This window comes from Podarcis raffonei, chromosome 18 (assembly GCF_027172205.1).
Source record: "Podarcis raffonei isolate rPodRaf1 chromosome 18, rPodRaf1.pri, whole genome shotgun sequence".
NCBI classification, from domain to species: domain Eukaryota; kingdom Metazoa; phylum Chordata; class Lepidosauria; order Squamata; family Lacertidae; genus Podarcis; species Podarcis raffonei.
In genome coordinates this window covers 5853077-5868567 of record NC_070619.1, presented here as the reverse complement: position 1 = coordinate 5868567, position 15491 = coordinate 5853077, and the positions used below count along the sequence as shown (strand labels likewise).

Genomic DNA, 15491 nt, shown 5'->3' with positions numbered 1-15491 from the left:
GGCTCAACTGGCAGCAGTTGGGCAAGAAAAGGGGGGTAAAAGGTGCTCTCTCCAAAGCAGCTTTCCACAATGTGTAACGTTTACACCTTCATGGCCATTGTCAGAGAGTGGGTTGCAACTCAGCACTCTTAGCTGGAGAGAGATGGCTGTGTTTCCTTACATGTTGTCTTGCTAGATAAGCCCCTTCAGGAATACTACCAAATAAGTTGATGGTGCTTCAGTTTCCTAGGAGTCAGCACTGAATACTTAGAAGCCAATCTCACATAGTGAAAATCCCTAGACTCTGGCACCACAGTTTTGAGGGTCGTGACAATGTAAGAGTGATTTGCCATGGTAGTTTATGTGCAGGGCCCAGGGGATTATTATAGCTCAGTTGGTTAGCATGTGGTGCTGATAACGGCAAGGTTGCAGGTTCGATCCCTGTATGGGGCAGCTGCACATTTCTGCATTGCAGGGGGTTGGACTAGATGATCCTCAGGGTCCCTGCCAACTCTGTCGAAGTTAAGTTAAAAAGATTAATCTATGGCCAGCAAATAGTCTCACTTCTCAGGCTTTGGTAGAAGCAGCGGGACAGACTGGGAATCCCGGGGTCCTCAACAGTTTCCTCCCGTCTTTCCTTGAAGAGCACATCTTGTTGACCTCCAGAAGAAACTGGAAGAACTGGAACTGGATGAGCAGCAGAAGAAACGGCTGGAGGCTTTTCTCACCCAGAAGGCCAAAGTTGGAGAGCTGAAAGATGATGATTTCGAGAGGATTTCTGAGCTGGGAGCCGGTAATGGTGGAGTGGTCACCAAAGTACAACACAAACCCTCAGGGCTAATCATGGCACGGAAGGTGAGGAGGAGGAGGGTGATGTCTCATCCAGTGCGACCAAATGTTTGGGGGCATCTGCAGAGGTGGCAAGAAACAGTTGAGCCATAGCCAGTAAATCTGTGATGAGAATTCTGTGGGGGCGAGCCAAATCTAGCAGGCATGTAGCCTGAGCTGTCACTAGCCACCTCATTTAATGCACCTTGGTTTAAGAGCAGCTTCGTTTATAAACAAGTTGGATTAAGAACGCTGCAGACCCCGAAGTAGGTGTTTTGGTTTGTGAACTTTGCCTTGGAAGCAGAACACGTCGAGTGCGTTCCATTTGTAAACTGAGTCTCCAGCTGCTATGGGAAAGCACGTCTTGGTTTAAGAACACTTTGGTTTAAGAATGGACTTCCGGAACGGATTAAGTTCGTAAACCAAGGTACCACTGTTTTAAAGCTTCTGGGCTAGCTTGAAAAAGATTTGAATTTGTATCTTTCTTGTGTCTTTAATCAGTTTGTTTGTTCGTTGTACAGGCCTCCCCATCAGTGGAGCACATATAAGCCCCCTCCCCCGCCCCGTTATGACCCTGTTCTGCCTACTTCTGGGTCCAAAAGGACCCATGTGCCAGCATTTGCGTGTCAATTGGATTCACCTATAATGGTCGCCTCCTGTATATATATATTGCATTCCCCCCCCAAAAAATGAGCTTGTCAGGGTAGCATACAATGGTTCGCCTTCCTTGAGTTTGTCGTCTCTGCAATCTCATGGAATATGTTTGGCTGAGATAAGAGTGAGTGGCTCACTTCATAGCTGAGTGGGGACTTGAATGCAGACCTGGTCTGACACTTTAACTTCTTGCCCTGTTTTCTTTTACACACACACCTGTCTCTAAATTCAGGTTGGTCTGACACAGTTGAAATAAAAAAATAATAATTGTCCAGTAGCACCTTAGAGACCAACTAAGTTTGTTCTGGGTACAACATGCACGCGAAACCTCATACCCAGAACAAATTTAGTTGGTCTCTTAAGGTGCCACTGGACAATTTTTTATTTACCTGTCTCTTAAAATTGCCATGACACGTTTGGTGCAATACAGCCAATACACTTTTCCCCCCATCAGTCCTCCTTCAGTTTGTTGGCTTTCCCCCCGTGGTGAACCATTCCTGAAGCAACTTAATAGTTTCCCCCTCTTCTTCCCACGGTTTGCAATTGGTGTTGTTCAGCTGTCTGAAAAAAGGGGCTGGAGTTTCTCTTTAAAGTGCCTTTGGGTGGTATAATGGGAAATGGTGTTGCTCAGGCGTAAAACTCCAAACTGCCTCCAAGAAGGTTATATAGCTCAAATTTTCCCTGGTTTGACAGCGCCTTGCAAACGCGACTGTCTTAGTCACTGCTAGAATCCGTCAGTGGGCGTTTCCTGAACTTCTTCCAACATAAGAACTCCTTGACCGCCAGTCTCCGCCTAGCTTCTCTGCGCGGAAGCCTTCTGCGCAGAGTAGGCGTGCCAAGCGGAGGTCCTGCGCTCTCCCCACTGGTCTCACTGGCAGAGTCTCGGAGCCTTCCCTTTCTCTCAGCCTCCCCTTTCTTCCTGGTGTCACCTTGGTTTCCTTCCCCAGCCGAAGCTCTCTCTCTCTCCTTGCTGGTTCCCTCCCCTGCATCCTCGGAGCGTCTTCCCTCTCCGTTGATCTCTGATGTCAGTTCCCTGACAGGTGGCAATATGGAAATATAGTGGTACTTCAGGTTACATACTCCGCTAACCCAGAAATAGTGCTTCAGGTTAAGAACTTTGCTTCAGGATGAGAACAGAAATCGTGCTCCGGTGGTGCGGCAGCAGCAGGAGGCCCCATTAGCTAAAGTGGTGCTTCAGGTTAAGAACAGTTTCAGGTTAAGTACGGACCTCTGGAACGAATTAAGTTCTTAACTCAAGGTACCACTGTAGTTCTTGGTGCAGCCTTTTATCCCCTTTGTTCCTTCATTCCCCACTCCCTCCCTCTTCTCTCCACAGCTGATTCACCTGGAGATCAAACCTGCCATCCGAAACCAGATAATCCGCGAGCTCCAGGTGCTTCACGAGTGTAACTCTCCATACATTGTGGGTTTCTATGGCGCCTTCTACAGCGATGGGGAGATAAGCATCTGCATGGAGCATATGGTAAGTCAGTGTTTTTTCTCTCTCCCTCCTTCTTAAGCAAGACAGATACCCTGTTCAGCACCAGTCAGAGCATCAACCTCTGACTGTAGCTAATCCTTCCATCTAGGACAGGGGTCTGCAACCCGCGGCTCCGGAGCCGCATGTGGCTCTTTTACACCTTTGCCGCGGCTCTGGGGCGGATACTAGTGAGGGGAGGAGGCGCATTGTGCGCCTTGACACTCCCCACTGTGGCGGGCGCTGTACTGGCTGTGACGTCGCATGGGGGCGGTGCATGCGTTAGTCACGCACCGTCCGACGTCACCTTCCCGCCCGCCCGCTACATTGTAAGGGGCATGTACACTGGTCACTGCATTGAAAGGGGGCATGTACGCTGGTCACTGTTTTGAAGGGGAGTGAATAACACACACACACACAAAAAGGTAACTTGTTAATTTAATGTTTATTTCTATGAGGAGGAGTAATTCTGAGGGGTCAAACAAAGAAATAATAAAAAAGTTATTTTTATAATGGCGAGTTTTGCGGCTCCCAGTTTTTTTTCCTTTGGAAACGGGTCCAAGTGGCTCTTTTTGTCTTAAAGGTGGCAGACCCCTGATCTAGGACATGCAGAAGCAGCATAACGTTCTTGCATTGAATGTGTAGCAATTCTTGTGTTTTCCTCTGAGTTTCTGCACTGGCTGCTTGTTGTGTGCCTGGCACTCCATGTCTTTTAAAAAAATTCTGCTCTTAATTATATAACCCCGAGGATGTTCCTAGTGCTGGCGGGGGGCGGGGAGAATTAAAATCCTAGCTGCCAGCACCATGTTATTTTTCTAGAAGCAAGCCTTGCGCAGAATGAAGACAATGTCTCTGATTCACAGACACCAGCAATGACCTTGGGGGGCTAAATAGGGGCCAGTGTGTTTTCCAGTCTCGACTCTTGCTTATACCTGTACCCAGGTTCTTTCGCCATTTGATCAAGCCATATCTCTCCCCTTCTTGCAAAGGTCTTGGGAACCTTGTGGGAGTGGCTATTCACATATGAACCTCCCTGACGCTTAAGGTCAGCTGGGGAGGCCCTAATTCAAGTTCCAGCTTGTTCAGAGACCAGAAGAGTTTCTGCAAGAAGTGGTGTCTTCTCAAATTGCCGTTTCAGAGGTTTGGAATGCACTTCTGTGGACTGTATTTGTGATCTCTCAATACATTCTGCAGACAAGAGCGAACTTTACCTTGTCAACTTTTTTGTGAGGCAAGATCAGGGCCATCTGCTACATTCTCTCTCTCTCTCTCTTTCAGATTGTGCATTTTTAGCTTTGTTTCATTTTAAGAATCGTAACACAACAGAGATTTGTATAAAATAATGTATGCCGTGGGCAAGGTGGATAAAATAGAATGTTTGAGAATCGCCCTGGCTTGCTTACACGTCTCCAGTGTTGTTAGGCATTGATTTAGTGGATGGCAAAGGACGCCGGTGCTTTATTTTATTTTCTTAAGATATGCGCCCCACCTCTCAATCAAAATAATGGCCAAGATGGCTTACTCATACACATATATGCATACACAAGTGGTTTTCTTTTAATGATAGGCAGAACTAAGATCAGCTATGAAATAAAGGTCAAAATTAGTCCCTTCATTCTGTTAAGAGAAAGAGATATAATAATAATAATAATTTATTATTTATACCCCGCCCATCTGGCCGGGTTTCCCCAGCCACTCTGGGCGGCTTCCAACTGAATATTAAAAACAATACAGCATTAGACATTTAAAACTTCCCTAAAGAGGGCTGCCTTCAGTTGTCTTTTAAAAGTAAAATAGTTGTTTATTGCCTTGACATCTGCTGGGAGGGAGTTCCACAGGGCAGGCGCCACTACCGAGAAGGCCCTCTGCCTGGTTCCCTGTAACCTTACTTCTCGCAATGAGGGAACCGCCAGAAGGCCCTCGGCGCTGGATCTCAGTGTCCGGGCTGAACGATGGGGGTGGAGACGCTCCTTCAGGTACACAGGACCGAGGCCGTTTAGGGCTTTAAAGGTCAGCACCAACACTTTGAATTGTGCTCGGAAACGTACTGGGAGAGAGAAGCATTTGGCTTGTAATGAGGTAACTTGGGTGCCAGGCAAATATGCTTAGGATGGATATTCTGTATTCGGAAATGCCACATAAGAAAAAAGCAACACCCTTGTTCCTGCCAGCCACTTGCCTATCCTGAAGGTGAGGTCAGAGCCTTGCTTGCAGATCTCTGCAAATATGGCAGTTCTTGCAGTAGACATTGAGAGATGTTGGCCAGTTGTGTCAACCGTAAGGCAAGTGCAGATCTACTGCAGGATCTGGCAGCGAGAGGGGGGTCCTCTCCCTATTGCTTTGGTTCCTTTTACATAGTTTACGGGAGCTGCTGCCATTTGGTGACTTGTTCGGTGGTCACTGGTATGCTGTGAATTCTGCATTTTGCCAAATTTAAGTGACACAGAAATAATACGCTGCCTGAGCCACAACGGGCAACTGTTATTAGTAGTAATGGTATTAGTAGTAATAGCAGCAACAGCATTTAGACCAGGCATAGGCAAACTCGGCCCTCCAGATGTTTTGAGACTACAATTCCCATCATCCCTGACCACTGGTCCTGTAGGAATGATGGGAGTTGTAGTCCTAAAACATCTGGAGGGCCGAGTTTGCCTATGCCTGATTTAGACTTATCAGTTGCTTGTTACCCAAAGGTCTCCAAGCAAACCACAACACATATAAAAACATAAATACATTATACCATTAATAAGTTATGCAAAACATTAGCTAAATAGTAAACAGATTGATAGGGACATGAGTGGCGCTGTGGGTTAAACCACAGAGCCTAGGGCTTGGCGATCAGAAGGTCGGCAGTTCGAATCCCTGCCACGGGGTGAGCTCCCGTTGCTCGGTCCCTGCTCCTGCCAACCTAGCACTTCGAAAGCACGTCAAAGTGCAAGTAGATCAATAGGTACCGCTCTGGCGGGAATGTAAACAGCGTTTCCATGTGCTGCTCTGGTTCGCCAGAAGTGGCTTAGTCATGCTGGCCACATGACTCGGAAGCTGTACTCCGGCTCCCTCGGCCAGTAAAGCGAGATGAGCGCCACAACCCCAGAGTCGGCCATGACTGGACCTAATGGTCAGGGGTCCCTTTACCTTTAAACAGATTGATACAGAACACCAACAATTCATGGAATACACACACACACACAAAGATGCAAAATCAACCCCCCTTAACAACCACAGGAAGTTTTAGGGGCCTGCTAATTGCAGAACTAACTGGGGTCAGTCCATCAGACGCCTGGGAAGCATGGTCAGCCTTTACCTGTTGTTGCAAAGATGGCAAGTGGGGAGTCACAATTGAAAATGCCCTTTCCCTTCTCACTGCGCGAAAAAAAGTGTTAAAAGGTCCCCCTTCCTGAAGAACTAAAAAATGATATTACTGATTCGAGGTATAAAAATGCTTGAGAAGAAAAGTTTCAATTAGCAGTAAAATTTGGCTGCGGCTGGGGAGTACGTACACCAGGTACCTTTGCACCATGCCTGTGTCTGGGGAAGAGATGGGTTAGCACTCTGCCTCCATACAGGAATCCCTGGCTTGCGCGGGGTGTGAACTGTGGTTATGGCCAATGTCTTACTTTATGTCAGCTGGTCTCTTTTCCTCTGAGTTTAGGATGGAGGTTCCCTAGATCAGGTTTTGAAAGAAGCCAAGAGAATTCCTGAGGATATCTTGGGGAAAGTCAGCATAGCGGTGAGTATGCTGTTGCCTTCCTCTTTAAAAAAAAAAAGTTTGTTTAAAGAAAATAGGCTCAGCTTGGTTCAATAGAACGCTTGGAAATGGATTTGTTTCCCGGTAGACTGGCCACAGAAATCTCTAGCAGGAACCCTCCATGATTCATGTGAATGCCCCCCTCAGCATCTTCTCCGTTTTTTGTTTCTCCTTCCATTAGATGTTCTTTCTGCCTTCTCCCCTTTGGAAATTCAGTGTTTTTATGCAGCCTTTTTAGGGCACTTTCTTGGGGACTAACACTTTACCCTCTACGGCAGGCACGTCCAACAGGCTCCCCTAAGCTCAACATTTTTGCCCTGAACCCCCCAAAAACGGGGCTTTCCTCCTCCCTAAAGAAAGCTCAACTTTGACCTGAACCCTAAAAAGGGGGTAGATCACTGCCAGTCTGTAACTGGAAGCACCTGCAGCTAATCGGAAGCCACGTCGGACGTTCAGCTTCCCAAAATAGTTCGCAAACCGGAACAGTCACTTCCAGGTTTGCGGCGTTCGGGAGCCAAAATGTTTGAGAACTAAGCTGTTCAAAAACCAAAGTACACTTGTATTAGCAGCTCAGTTCTGATGAAGTAGAGAAGGATAACAATTCTTTTTCCCCCTTGCTTACAGGGTGTCTAAAAAATAACCAGTTGCCTTCGTACTTCTTCTCTAAATGAAAGGCGTTGCATGAATTATTTTAACAATAATTAATAACCACTTTTCAGGAACAAAGGTTCATCGAGTTTGTCGGCTGCTCTTCCTTACCTTAAACTGTTGAAACTGATCAGGCAATAAAAGTGAAACTCTTGTGATGGTTTTGAGGGCTCCCTCCTTTAACATGGAAGAGAACTTCCCCAAATTTGGGGGGGGGGTAATTGCCTTTATCAAATGTCAGTCCTGCTCAAGATTAGGCCTATTTGATGGACATGACTAATTTGGCTCCATTAATTTCAATGGTGAGTGTCAGTCAATCATAGAATCATAGAATCATAGAGTTGGAAGAGACCACAAGGGCCATCGAGTCCAACCCCCTGCCAAGCAGGAAACACCATCAGAGCACTCCTGACATATGGTTGTCAAGCCTCTGCTTAAAGACCTCCAAAGAAGGAGACTCCACCACACTCCTTGGCAGCAAATTCCACTGTCAAACAGCTCTTACTGTCAGGAAGTTCTTCCTAATGTTTAGGTGGAATCTTCTTTCTTGTAGTTTGGATCCATTGCTCCGTGTCCGCTTCTCTGGAGCAGCAGAAAACAACCTTTCTCCCTCCTCTATGTGACATCCTTTTATATATTTGAACATGGCTATCATATCACCCCTTAACCTCCTCTTCTCCAGGCTAAACATGCCCAGCTGCCTTAGCCTCTTCTCCAGGCTAAACATGCCCAGCTCCCTTAGCCGTTCCTCATAAGGCATCGTTTCCAGGCCTTTGACCATTTGGATTAGGTGACCAAATGCAGGTTATAGTCAAAGGAGAACAAAAAATGGGCAATGATGGATGAAAAAGCAGGACAATTGTTGAGGTGGCAAGACCCAAGCATAGATCTATAGTGGGGGCTCAGAGAAACATAAATTCCCATGAAAGGTTCTGGCCCAAACAGAATGAAATGAGAGGGGAGGAATGGGGAAGGAGCAGAAACATCAAATACGTCTGCTCCCTCAAGCCCCACTCGAAATTTTGGCGTGGGGACCTGAACATAATTGGATCTGGTTAGTTCTGGACCAGCCAGTATGGTGAGAGGGAACCAGTCAGTCCATGGTGGAAGAAAAGGTGTTGCAGCCTCCCTTCCTCTTTTGCAATCTGTTGCATTGGCCAACACTTGGCAGCCTTTGTCTTCCTTGATCCAGAAGAGCCTGATTTCCACCCTGCAAAGCCTTCAGCTTTCCAAATCCTCATGGCGCCCTGACCTTTCCCTTCTCCTCTCTTCTCCTTTCCCCCGCCCCATCACCAGGTTCTGCGAGGATTGGCTTACTTACGAGAGAAGCACCAGATCATGCACAGGGGTGAGTTAGCAGCTGGAACGCAGGGAAAGCTCTGCGAGGGTCTTTTGTGCCGAGGGAACCCAGATTCCTCAAGCGCAGTGGACATACGTAGACTTGGTTTCAACGCTTACTGTGTTTCAAGACGTTGACTTTGCAAACCGCTCTGTTTCTGGAGCTCTATTTTGGCTTGAGTCGGACTTGGAAACAACCAAGCAAGCACCGTCATGCCAGAACATGCCAAGGATTCCTTGGTTACATCCCACTTGCTCTCTGCGATTAACAGACAGGAGGGTATCTGAATTCCACATTCATTTGGACATCAGGAATAATGGGGCCTCAACTGAGTCCTGGGAGCAAGTTTGGATGCTAAGCCGTTTTGCTCCAGCCGTATGTGTGATTCGAACACCGCCTGTACTACCATGAGTGCTGGATTGAGGTCCAGTTGCCAGGAGGCCATACTGATTGGCAGCATCTCTCAAAGGCCTCTCTCCCACCCCTGCCACTTTCCATGCTGAGTTGCTGGGTGTTTATCTTTGAAAAGGCCCTGGTTGCTTTGCAGGACTTCAGTGCTTCCAAAATTCAATCAGACGCAGCCTTCCTAGGTGTGCTGCTGTCCTCCAGGTGTTATCAGACTCCAACTTCCATCAACCCCAGTTAACTTTGCCAATACAGTGGTGCCTGGCAAGACGAACGCCTCGCAAAATGAAAAACTCGCAAGACGAAAGAGTTTTCCGTTTTTGAGTCGTTCCGCAAGACGAATTTCCCTATGGGCTTGCTTCGCAAGAAGAAAGCCCATAGGGAAATCTCCGGGGACCTCTTTTAAATGCTGGCGGTGGGGAGCAAAGCCTTTCGCCCCCCTCCGGCCTTCAGAAGAGGTCCAGGAAGGCCGGCGGGGGCCGAAAGGCTTTGCTCCCCACCGCCAGCATTTTAAAAGCGGTCCGGGATAGCAGGGAAGCGCGCTGCGCTTTCCCGCTATCCCGGACTGCTTTTAAAATGCTGGCCATCGGGAGCAAAGACTTTCGCCCACCGCCGGCCTTCAGAAGAGGTCCTGGACCTCTTCTGAAGGCTGGCGGGGGGCAAAAGTCTTTCCTCCCCCCCGCCTGCCTTTCCGGTATAGCGGAGAAGCGCAGCGCGTTTCTCCGCTATCCCGACGGCTTTTGAAGGCAGGCGGGGGGGGAGCAAAGACTTTGGCCCACCGCCGGCCTTCAGAAGAGGTCCTGGAACTCTTCTGAAGGCCGGCGGGGGGCAAAAGTCTTTGCTCCCCCCCGCCTGCCTTCCCGGGACAGCGGAGACTTCTCCACTGTCCCGGGGCGATCTTAAAATGCTGGCGGGCGGCAGCGAAGCCTTCTGAAGGCTGGCGGTGGGAAGAAAAGCCCTTGTCCCCCCCCCCCCAGCCTTCAGAAGAGGTCGGGGGACAGACTGTCCCCGGACCTGGTCTGAAGGCGGTTTCCATAGGAACGCATTGATTGATTTTCAATGCATTCCTATGGGAAACCGTGCTTCGCAAGACGAAAAACTCGCAAGAAGAAAAAACTTGCGGAACGAATTAATTTCATCTTGCGAGGCACCACTGTAGACAGAGATGATGGGAGAAGTAGTCTGACAACATGGAGAACACCATGTTGGAGAAAATTGTTGAATAGCCATGGTGGGCTAGGAAATTGCATTCATTCATTCGTTTTCATTAAAAACAAAAACAGAAAGCTGAATGCTCTGAGGGTATGTAGAACCTTCACTAAGGGCTGCCCCCCATTGCTTGAATTGCACACACTCTGACATTTCCCCTCCTTTCAGTCTTTTCTCTCAAAAATCAATTTTCAGATGTGAAGCCTTCTAACATCCTGGTGAATTCACGGGGAGAGATTAAGCTCTGTGATTTTGGAGTCAGCGGCCAGCTCATCGACTCCATGGCGAATTCCTTCGTGGGCACTCGCTCCTATATGTCGGTAGGTCCCTTTGCTGTGTTTGTTGTGCCACCTTTGGTTGTGTGTGTTTTGCATCAGAAGTGGGTGGCTCCTAAGGTGATACATTTGAGCAGCACCCAGTTGGGGGCTTGGAGAACTGGCGGCCCAAAACCGGGTGGCATTAGACTCCCATCAGCCCTAGTCCAGCCCAGCCCAGTGGATAGGGATAATAGGAGTCGCAGTCTGAAAACATCTGGATGGCCACTGCTGCCCCATCCCTGATGTGTTGTCTTACAGCTGTTAATACCATGCTTACGACTGTTAATACCATGCTACAGATACTGGGTACATTTTCATTCTCGGATATCACTTTATTAAATTACCGTATTTTTTGTTCTATAAGACGCACCAGACCACAAGACGCACCTAGTTTTTGGAGGAGGAAAACAAGAAAAAAAATATTCTGAATCTCAGAAGCCAGAACAGCAAGAGGGATCGCTGAGCAGTGAAAGCAGTTCTTCCTGTTCTGGCTTCTGGGATAGCTGTGCAGCCTGCATTCGCTCCATAAGACGCGCACACATTTCCCCTTACTTTTTAGGAGGGGAAAAGTGAGTCTTATAGAGCAAAAAATACGGTATATACTCAAGTCCTTGGTATGGGCCAAGAAAGTTTGATGACTGTAAAGTTCAACTAATGGGTTTTTTAAAAAAAATTAAAAATGCCCCCCTCCCCAAAAACCCAAACTCTAGTATTTATGTTTTTAAGCTTTTCTCTCTGATCCAAATGGGCTGTGGATTCCCTGGCTGTGGATTTTATTTTCATAAGGACTTTTTGAGAATTGAGAAAGATCTGTGGAAGCCACGTGGTGTTTATAGTTTGCTGTAGGTGGAGATGATCGAAGTTTGTCAGCTCAAGGCTGTCTAATAAATGGCAGGTAAGTTCATTTGGAATGAATACGATGAGAGGTGGTGAAACAACAGCAAAGTGTGGATTGGACGGACAGTTGACCCACAGGGGTTCGGTTTCGAGGGTAATATATATGCACGAAAATTGTGTAAAATTGTGTTACCATAATTGGAGCCACCCCGTGGCTAGCCAGTTCATCTTCTATAAAGCAGATGGTGATGGGGAGGAGAGAAAGAGAATCTTTGGCAGCCCCAGAGCTGCTTGGCATTACAAAAACAGGTATTAAGCTCCTGGCTTTGCTTCCTGCGCTAGGCATGCCATCTCTGCTACTGCTGGGGGTGCTCTCGCGAGATCGCACAGGATAATCCAACTTCCCACAGGATCCCGCAGGTGCACCCTCACCTTCCCCACGTGTCGTTAGAATCACGCAAGTTGAAATACGCTTAGGATGCGGGCATACTGTATTGGCGGGGAGAAGAGAGCCATATTTAAGAACACTTGCCACTGGTTACATTGCAATAAGCAGAAACAACATTCTGCTGAGGAATACAAATAGTACCTCCAACGTTAATGATGGACGATGCAAAGTAAGAGGTTCTTCACTGACCACTTAGGGGGTAAAATTAAACGTGCTGATCCCAAACTGTAGTACAGTTCCCTTTCTTAATATTTGCTTCCGCAAAGGAAAAAGAAGAAAGGAGCTCTGGCTATGATGATGGCTTCCTTCTTTGGCTGGTGATCTCTTCTGTCTTTTTACAGGCATTGCAATTCTGAAAGCCCGGGGCCGCCTTAATTCCAAAATTCTCTTTATTTCTCAAGGTCGCCCACTCCTTCATCCGGACTAGGCAACAGGCTGCAAAGTACCATTTCAAGTCAGGCTTGAGGTTGGTTGTTGTTCAAGCCCGAACTAACCCACCTCTCTTGTTTTGACCGCTTGCAGCCTGAGCGCTTACAAGGTACTCACTATTCGGTCCAGTCTGATATCTGGAGCATGGGTCTCTCTCTGGTGGAGCTGTCGATTGGAAGGTATCCCATCCCTCCGCCAGACGCCAAGGAACTGGAAGCGATATTCGGCCGCCCCGTGTTCGATGGGGCAGAAGGGGAATCCCACAGCATCTCACCACGGCCCAGGCCCCCAGGACGCCCTGTTAGCGGTAGGCATTGTATGAGGACAAGAGGGGCGGGGGGGGGGAGAGGTGTTGTTGACGGTCAAGTTTTAGTCACTGGGATTTGTTTCCCAGTTCAGGGTGCAAGAGCGAAACTGGGTCTGATTGCTCTGGGTTAGCGTTGCCAAGTTAATTTGGACCAGACGAAGGAGCACTGACAGCGGCCTCCCGAAAACCTCTGTGAATGCTCGCAAGAGGTCTTTTTTTTTTTTGTAAAATTTTTATTGGCTTTTCAACATATATTATAATACATTACAAACAACAAACACAAACAAACAAACATAGAAACATGTATAATTTCATGAATTTTTTCATGTACCCAATTTCAACGACTTCCCCATGCCTCCCTTTTCTGCATCCCTATTTTAAACTTTTTCAGCAACCCCTGATCTAAATTACTTATAAGTTCCTTTCTTTAACCCTTTTCTTTCCTCTTGTCCAATCATTTATCTCTGCAAATCTGCTATGCTTTACCCATGACATTTTAACACTCACTAATTTTACAACAATTTTTAAGATAAAATTTAAATTTCTTCCAATCTTCTTCCACCGTCTCTCTCCCTTGGTCACGGATTCTGCCCGTCATCTCCGCCAGTCCCATGTAGTCAATCACCTTCGTCTGCCACTCTTCCAGCGTGGGTAGTTCTTGTGTCTTCCAATACTTTGCTAGTAGAACTCTTGCTGCTGTTGTAGCATACATAAAGAACGTCCTATCTTTCTTTGACACCAATTGGCCTACCATGCCCAGGAGAAAAGCCTCTGGTTTCTTATGAAAGGTACACTTAAGCACCTTCTTAATTTCATTATAAATCATTTCCCAGAAGGCCTTAATTCTTGGGCACGTCCACCAAAGGTGGTAGAAAGTACCTTCAGTTTCATTACATTTCCAGCATTTGTTATTGGGCAAATGATAAATTTTTGCAAGCTTGACTGGGGTCATGTACCACCTATAAATCATTTTCATAATATTCTCTCTTAAGGCTCGCAAGAGGTCTTGAGGCAGTTCAGTGTATTGGTTAGAGCAGGTGTGGGGAGCATCTGCCCCTCCCCAGTGTTGCTATATTATTATTATTATTTACTGGATTTATATACAGTGGTACCTCAGGTTACATACGCTTCAGGTTCCCTTTCTGCATCAGACCTGAAGAGACAATCTCTTAAGTGCCTCTTATCCATCTTCATGATCACCTGAAGATCTTGTAACTGATACTGTGGTACCTCGGGTTACATACGCTTCGGGTTACAGACTCCGCTAACCCAGAAATAGTGCTTCAGGCTAAGAACTTTGCTTCAGGATGAGAACAGAAATCGTGCTCCGGCGGTGCGGCGGCAGCAGGAGGCCCCATTAGCTAAAGTGGTGCTTCAGGTTAAGAACAGTTTCAGGTTAAGAACGGCCCTGCGGAACGAATTAAGTACTTAACCTGAGCTACTACTGTACTGCCCTATACCCAGAGGTCTCAGGGCGGTTCGCAGAATAAAATCAAGGTATAAAACAACAACCCAATAGCACCCCTTCCCTCAAAAAACACATTTTAAAGGGGCATAGGATGTAAATCGGATCAACCAAGGGCCTGGTTAAAAAGGAATGTTTTTGCCTGGCGCCTAAAGGTGTATAATGAAGGCGCCAGGCTAACTTCCCTGGAGAGAGCATTCCACAGACGGGGAGCCACTGCAGAGAAGGCCCCGTTCTCGTGTTGCTACCCTCCGAACCTCTCAAGGAGGAGGCACCTGAAGGAGAGCATCGGACGATGATCTGGGTAGGTTCATCTGGAAAGAGGCGGTCTTTGAGGTATTGTGGTCCTGAGCCATTTCAGGCTTTATAGGTCAAAACCAGCACTTTGAATTGGACCCGGAAACTATCTGGTAGCCAGTGCAGTCGGACCAGGATCGGTGTAATATGGTCAAACTCTCGTGCTCGGGTGAGCAACCTGGCCGCTGAATTCTGCACCAGCTGAAGTTTCCGAACCTCTTTAGAGGCAGCCCTATGTATAATGCATTGCAGTAATCTATATTGCTATTCCCACCCTGGACATGCTTGCTAGGACTGATGTAAGTTGTAGCAACACCTGGAGGGCAATAAACCTCCAATCAGCCATAAAGGTCACTGGGTAACTTTTGGCCCATCACTGTCTTTCATCCTAAGCTACGTAAAAGTGGAGGAAGAATGAGATCCTTGAAAGAAAACCAAAATATAAATGTATTAATGGTACAGGTAGCTTGCCCCCGTCGCCCGTAAAGGTAAAGGTAAAGGTACCCCTGCCCGTTCAGGCCAGTCTTGCCAGACTCTAGGGTTGTGCGCTCATCTCACTCTATAGGCCGGGAGCCAGCGCTGTCCGCAGACACTTCCGGGTCACGTGGCCAGCGTGACAAGCTGCATCTGGCGAGCCAGCGCAGCACACGTAACGCCGTTTACCTTCCCGCTGGTAAGCGGTCCCTATTTATCTACTTGCACTTTGACGTGCTTTCGAACTGCTAGGTTGGCAGGCGCTGGGACCGAACGATGGGAGCGCACCCCGCTGCAGGGATTCGAACTGCCGACCATGCGATTGGCAAGTCCTAGGCGCTGAGGTTTTACCCACAGCGCCACCCGTCGCCCCTAATATCTGGTAATAGGAACAGTCCTCAAGCATAGGGGGTTGTATCCAGCTAACTCCTACTCAGAGTTGATCTCTTGAAATTAATGGACCTAAATTAGCCATGTCCATTAAAACTGAGTGAATCTGTTCTGAGTAGCCATGAGTAGAAGGAATAGGCCTAATTTAAACGTGCCTTGAGGGCTTTTTTAAATAGTCTGCTCCGCTCCCCAAACGGACGTTGCACACAAATATTACAGCAACCACAAATCATAAAAAGG

At 47.5% G+C, this 15491-nt stretch overlaps 1 protein-coding gene across 1 annotated transcript in view; it reads left to right on the top strand.

The window, feature by feature from the left end:
* The window catches only part of MAP2K2 (mitogen-activated protein kinase kinase 2), a 40051-nt gene that overhangs the window by 9425 nt on the left and 15135 nt on the right, over nucleotides 1-15491 (top strand). Inside the window, exons 2-7 of the mRNA XM_053372650.1 lie at nucleotides 624-834; nucleotides 2798-2944; nucleotides 6591-6668; nucleotides 8631-8682; nucleotides 10483-10607; nucleotides 12412-12625. Coding sequence (XP_053228625.1) covers nucleotides 624-834; nucleotides 2798-2944; nucleotides 6591-6668; nucleotides 8631-8682; nucleotides 10483-10607; nucleotides 12412-12625 — 827 coding nt within the window. The remainder of the gene's footprint in view (nucleotides 1-623; nucleotides 835-2797; nucleotides 2945-6590; nucleotides 6669-8630; nucleotides 8683-10482; nucleotides 10608-12411; nucleotides 12626-15491) is intronic.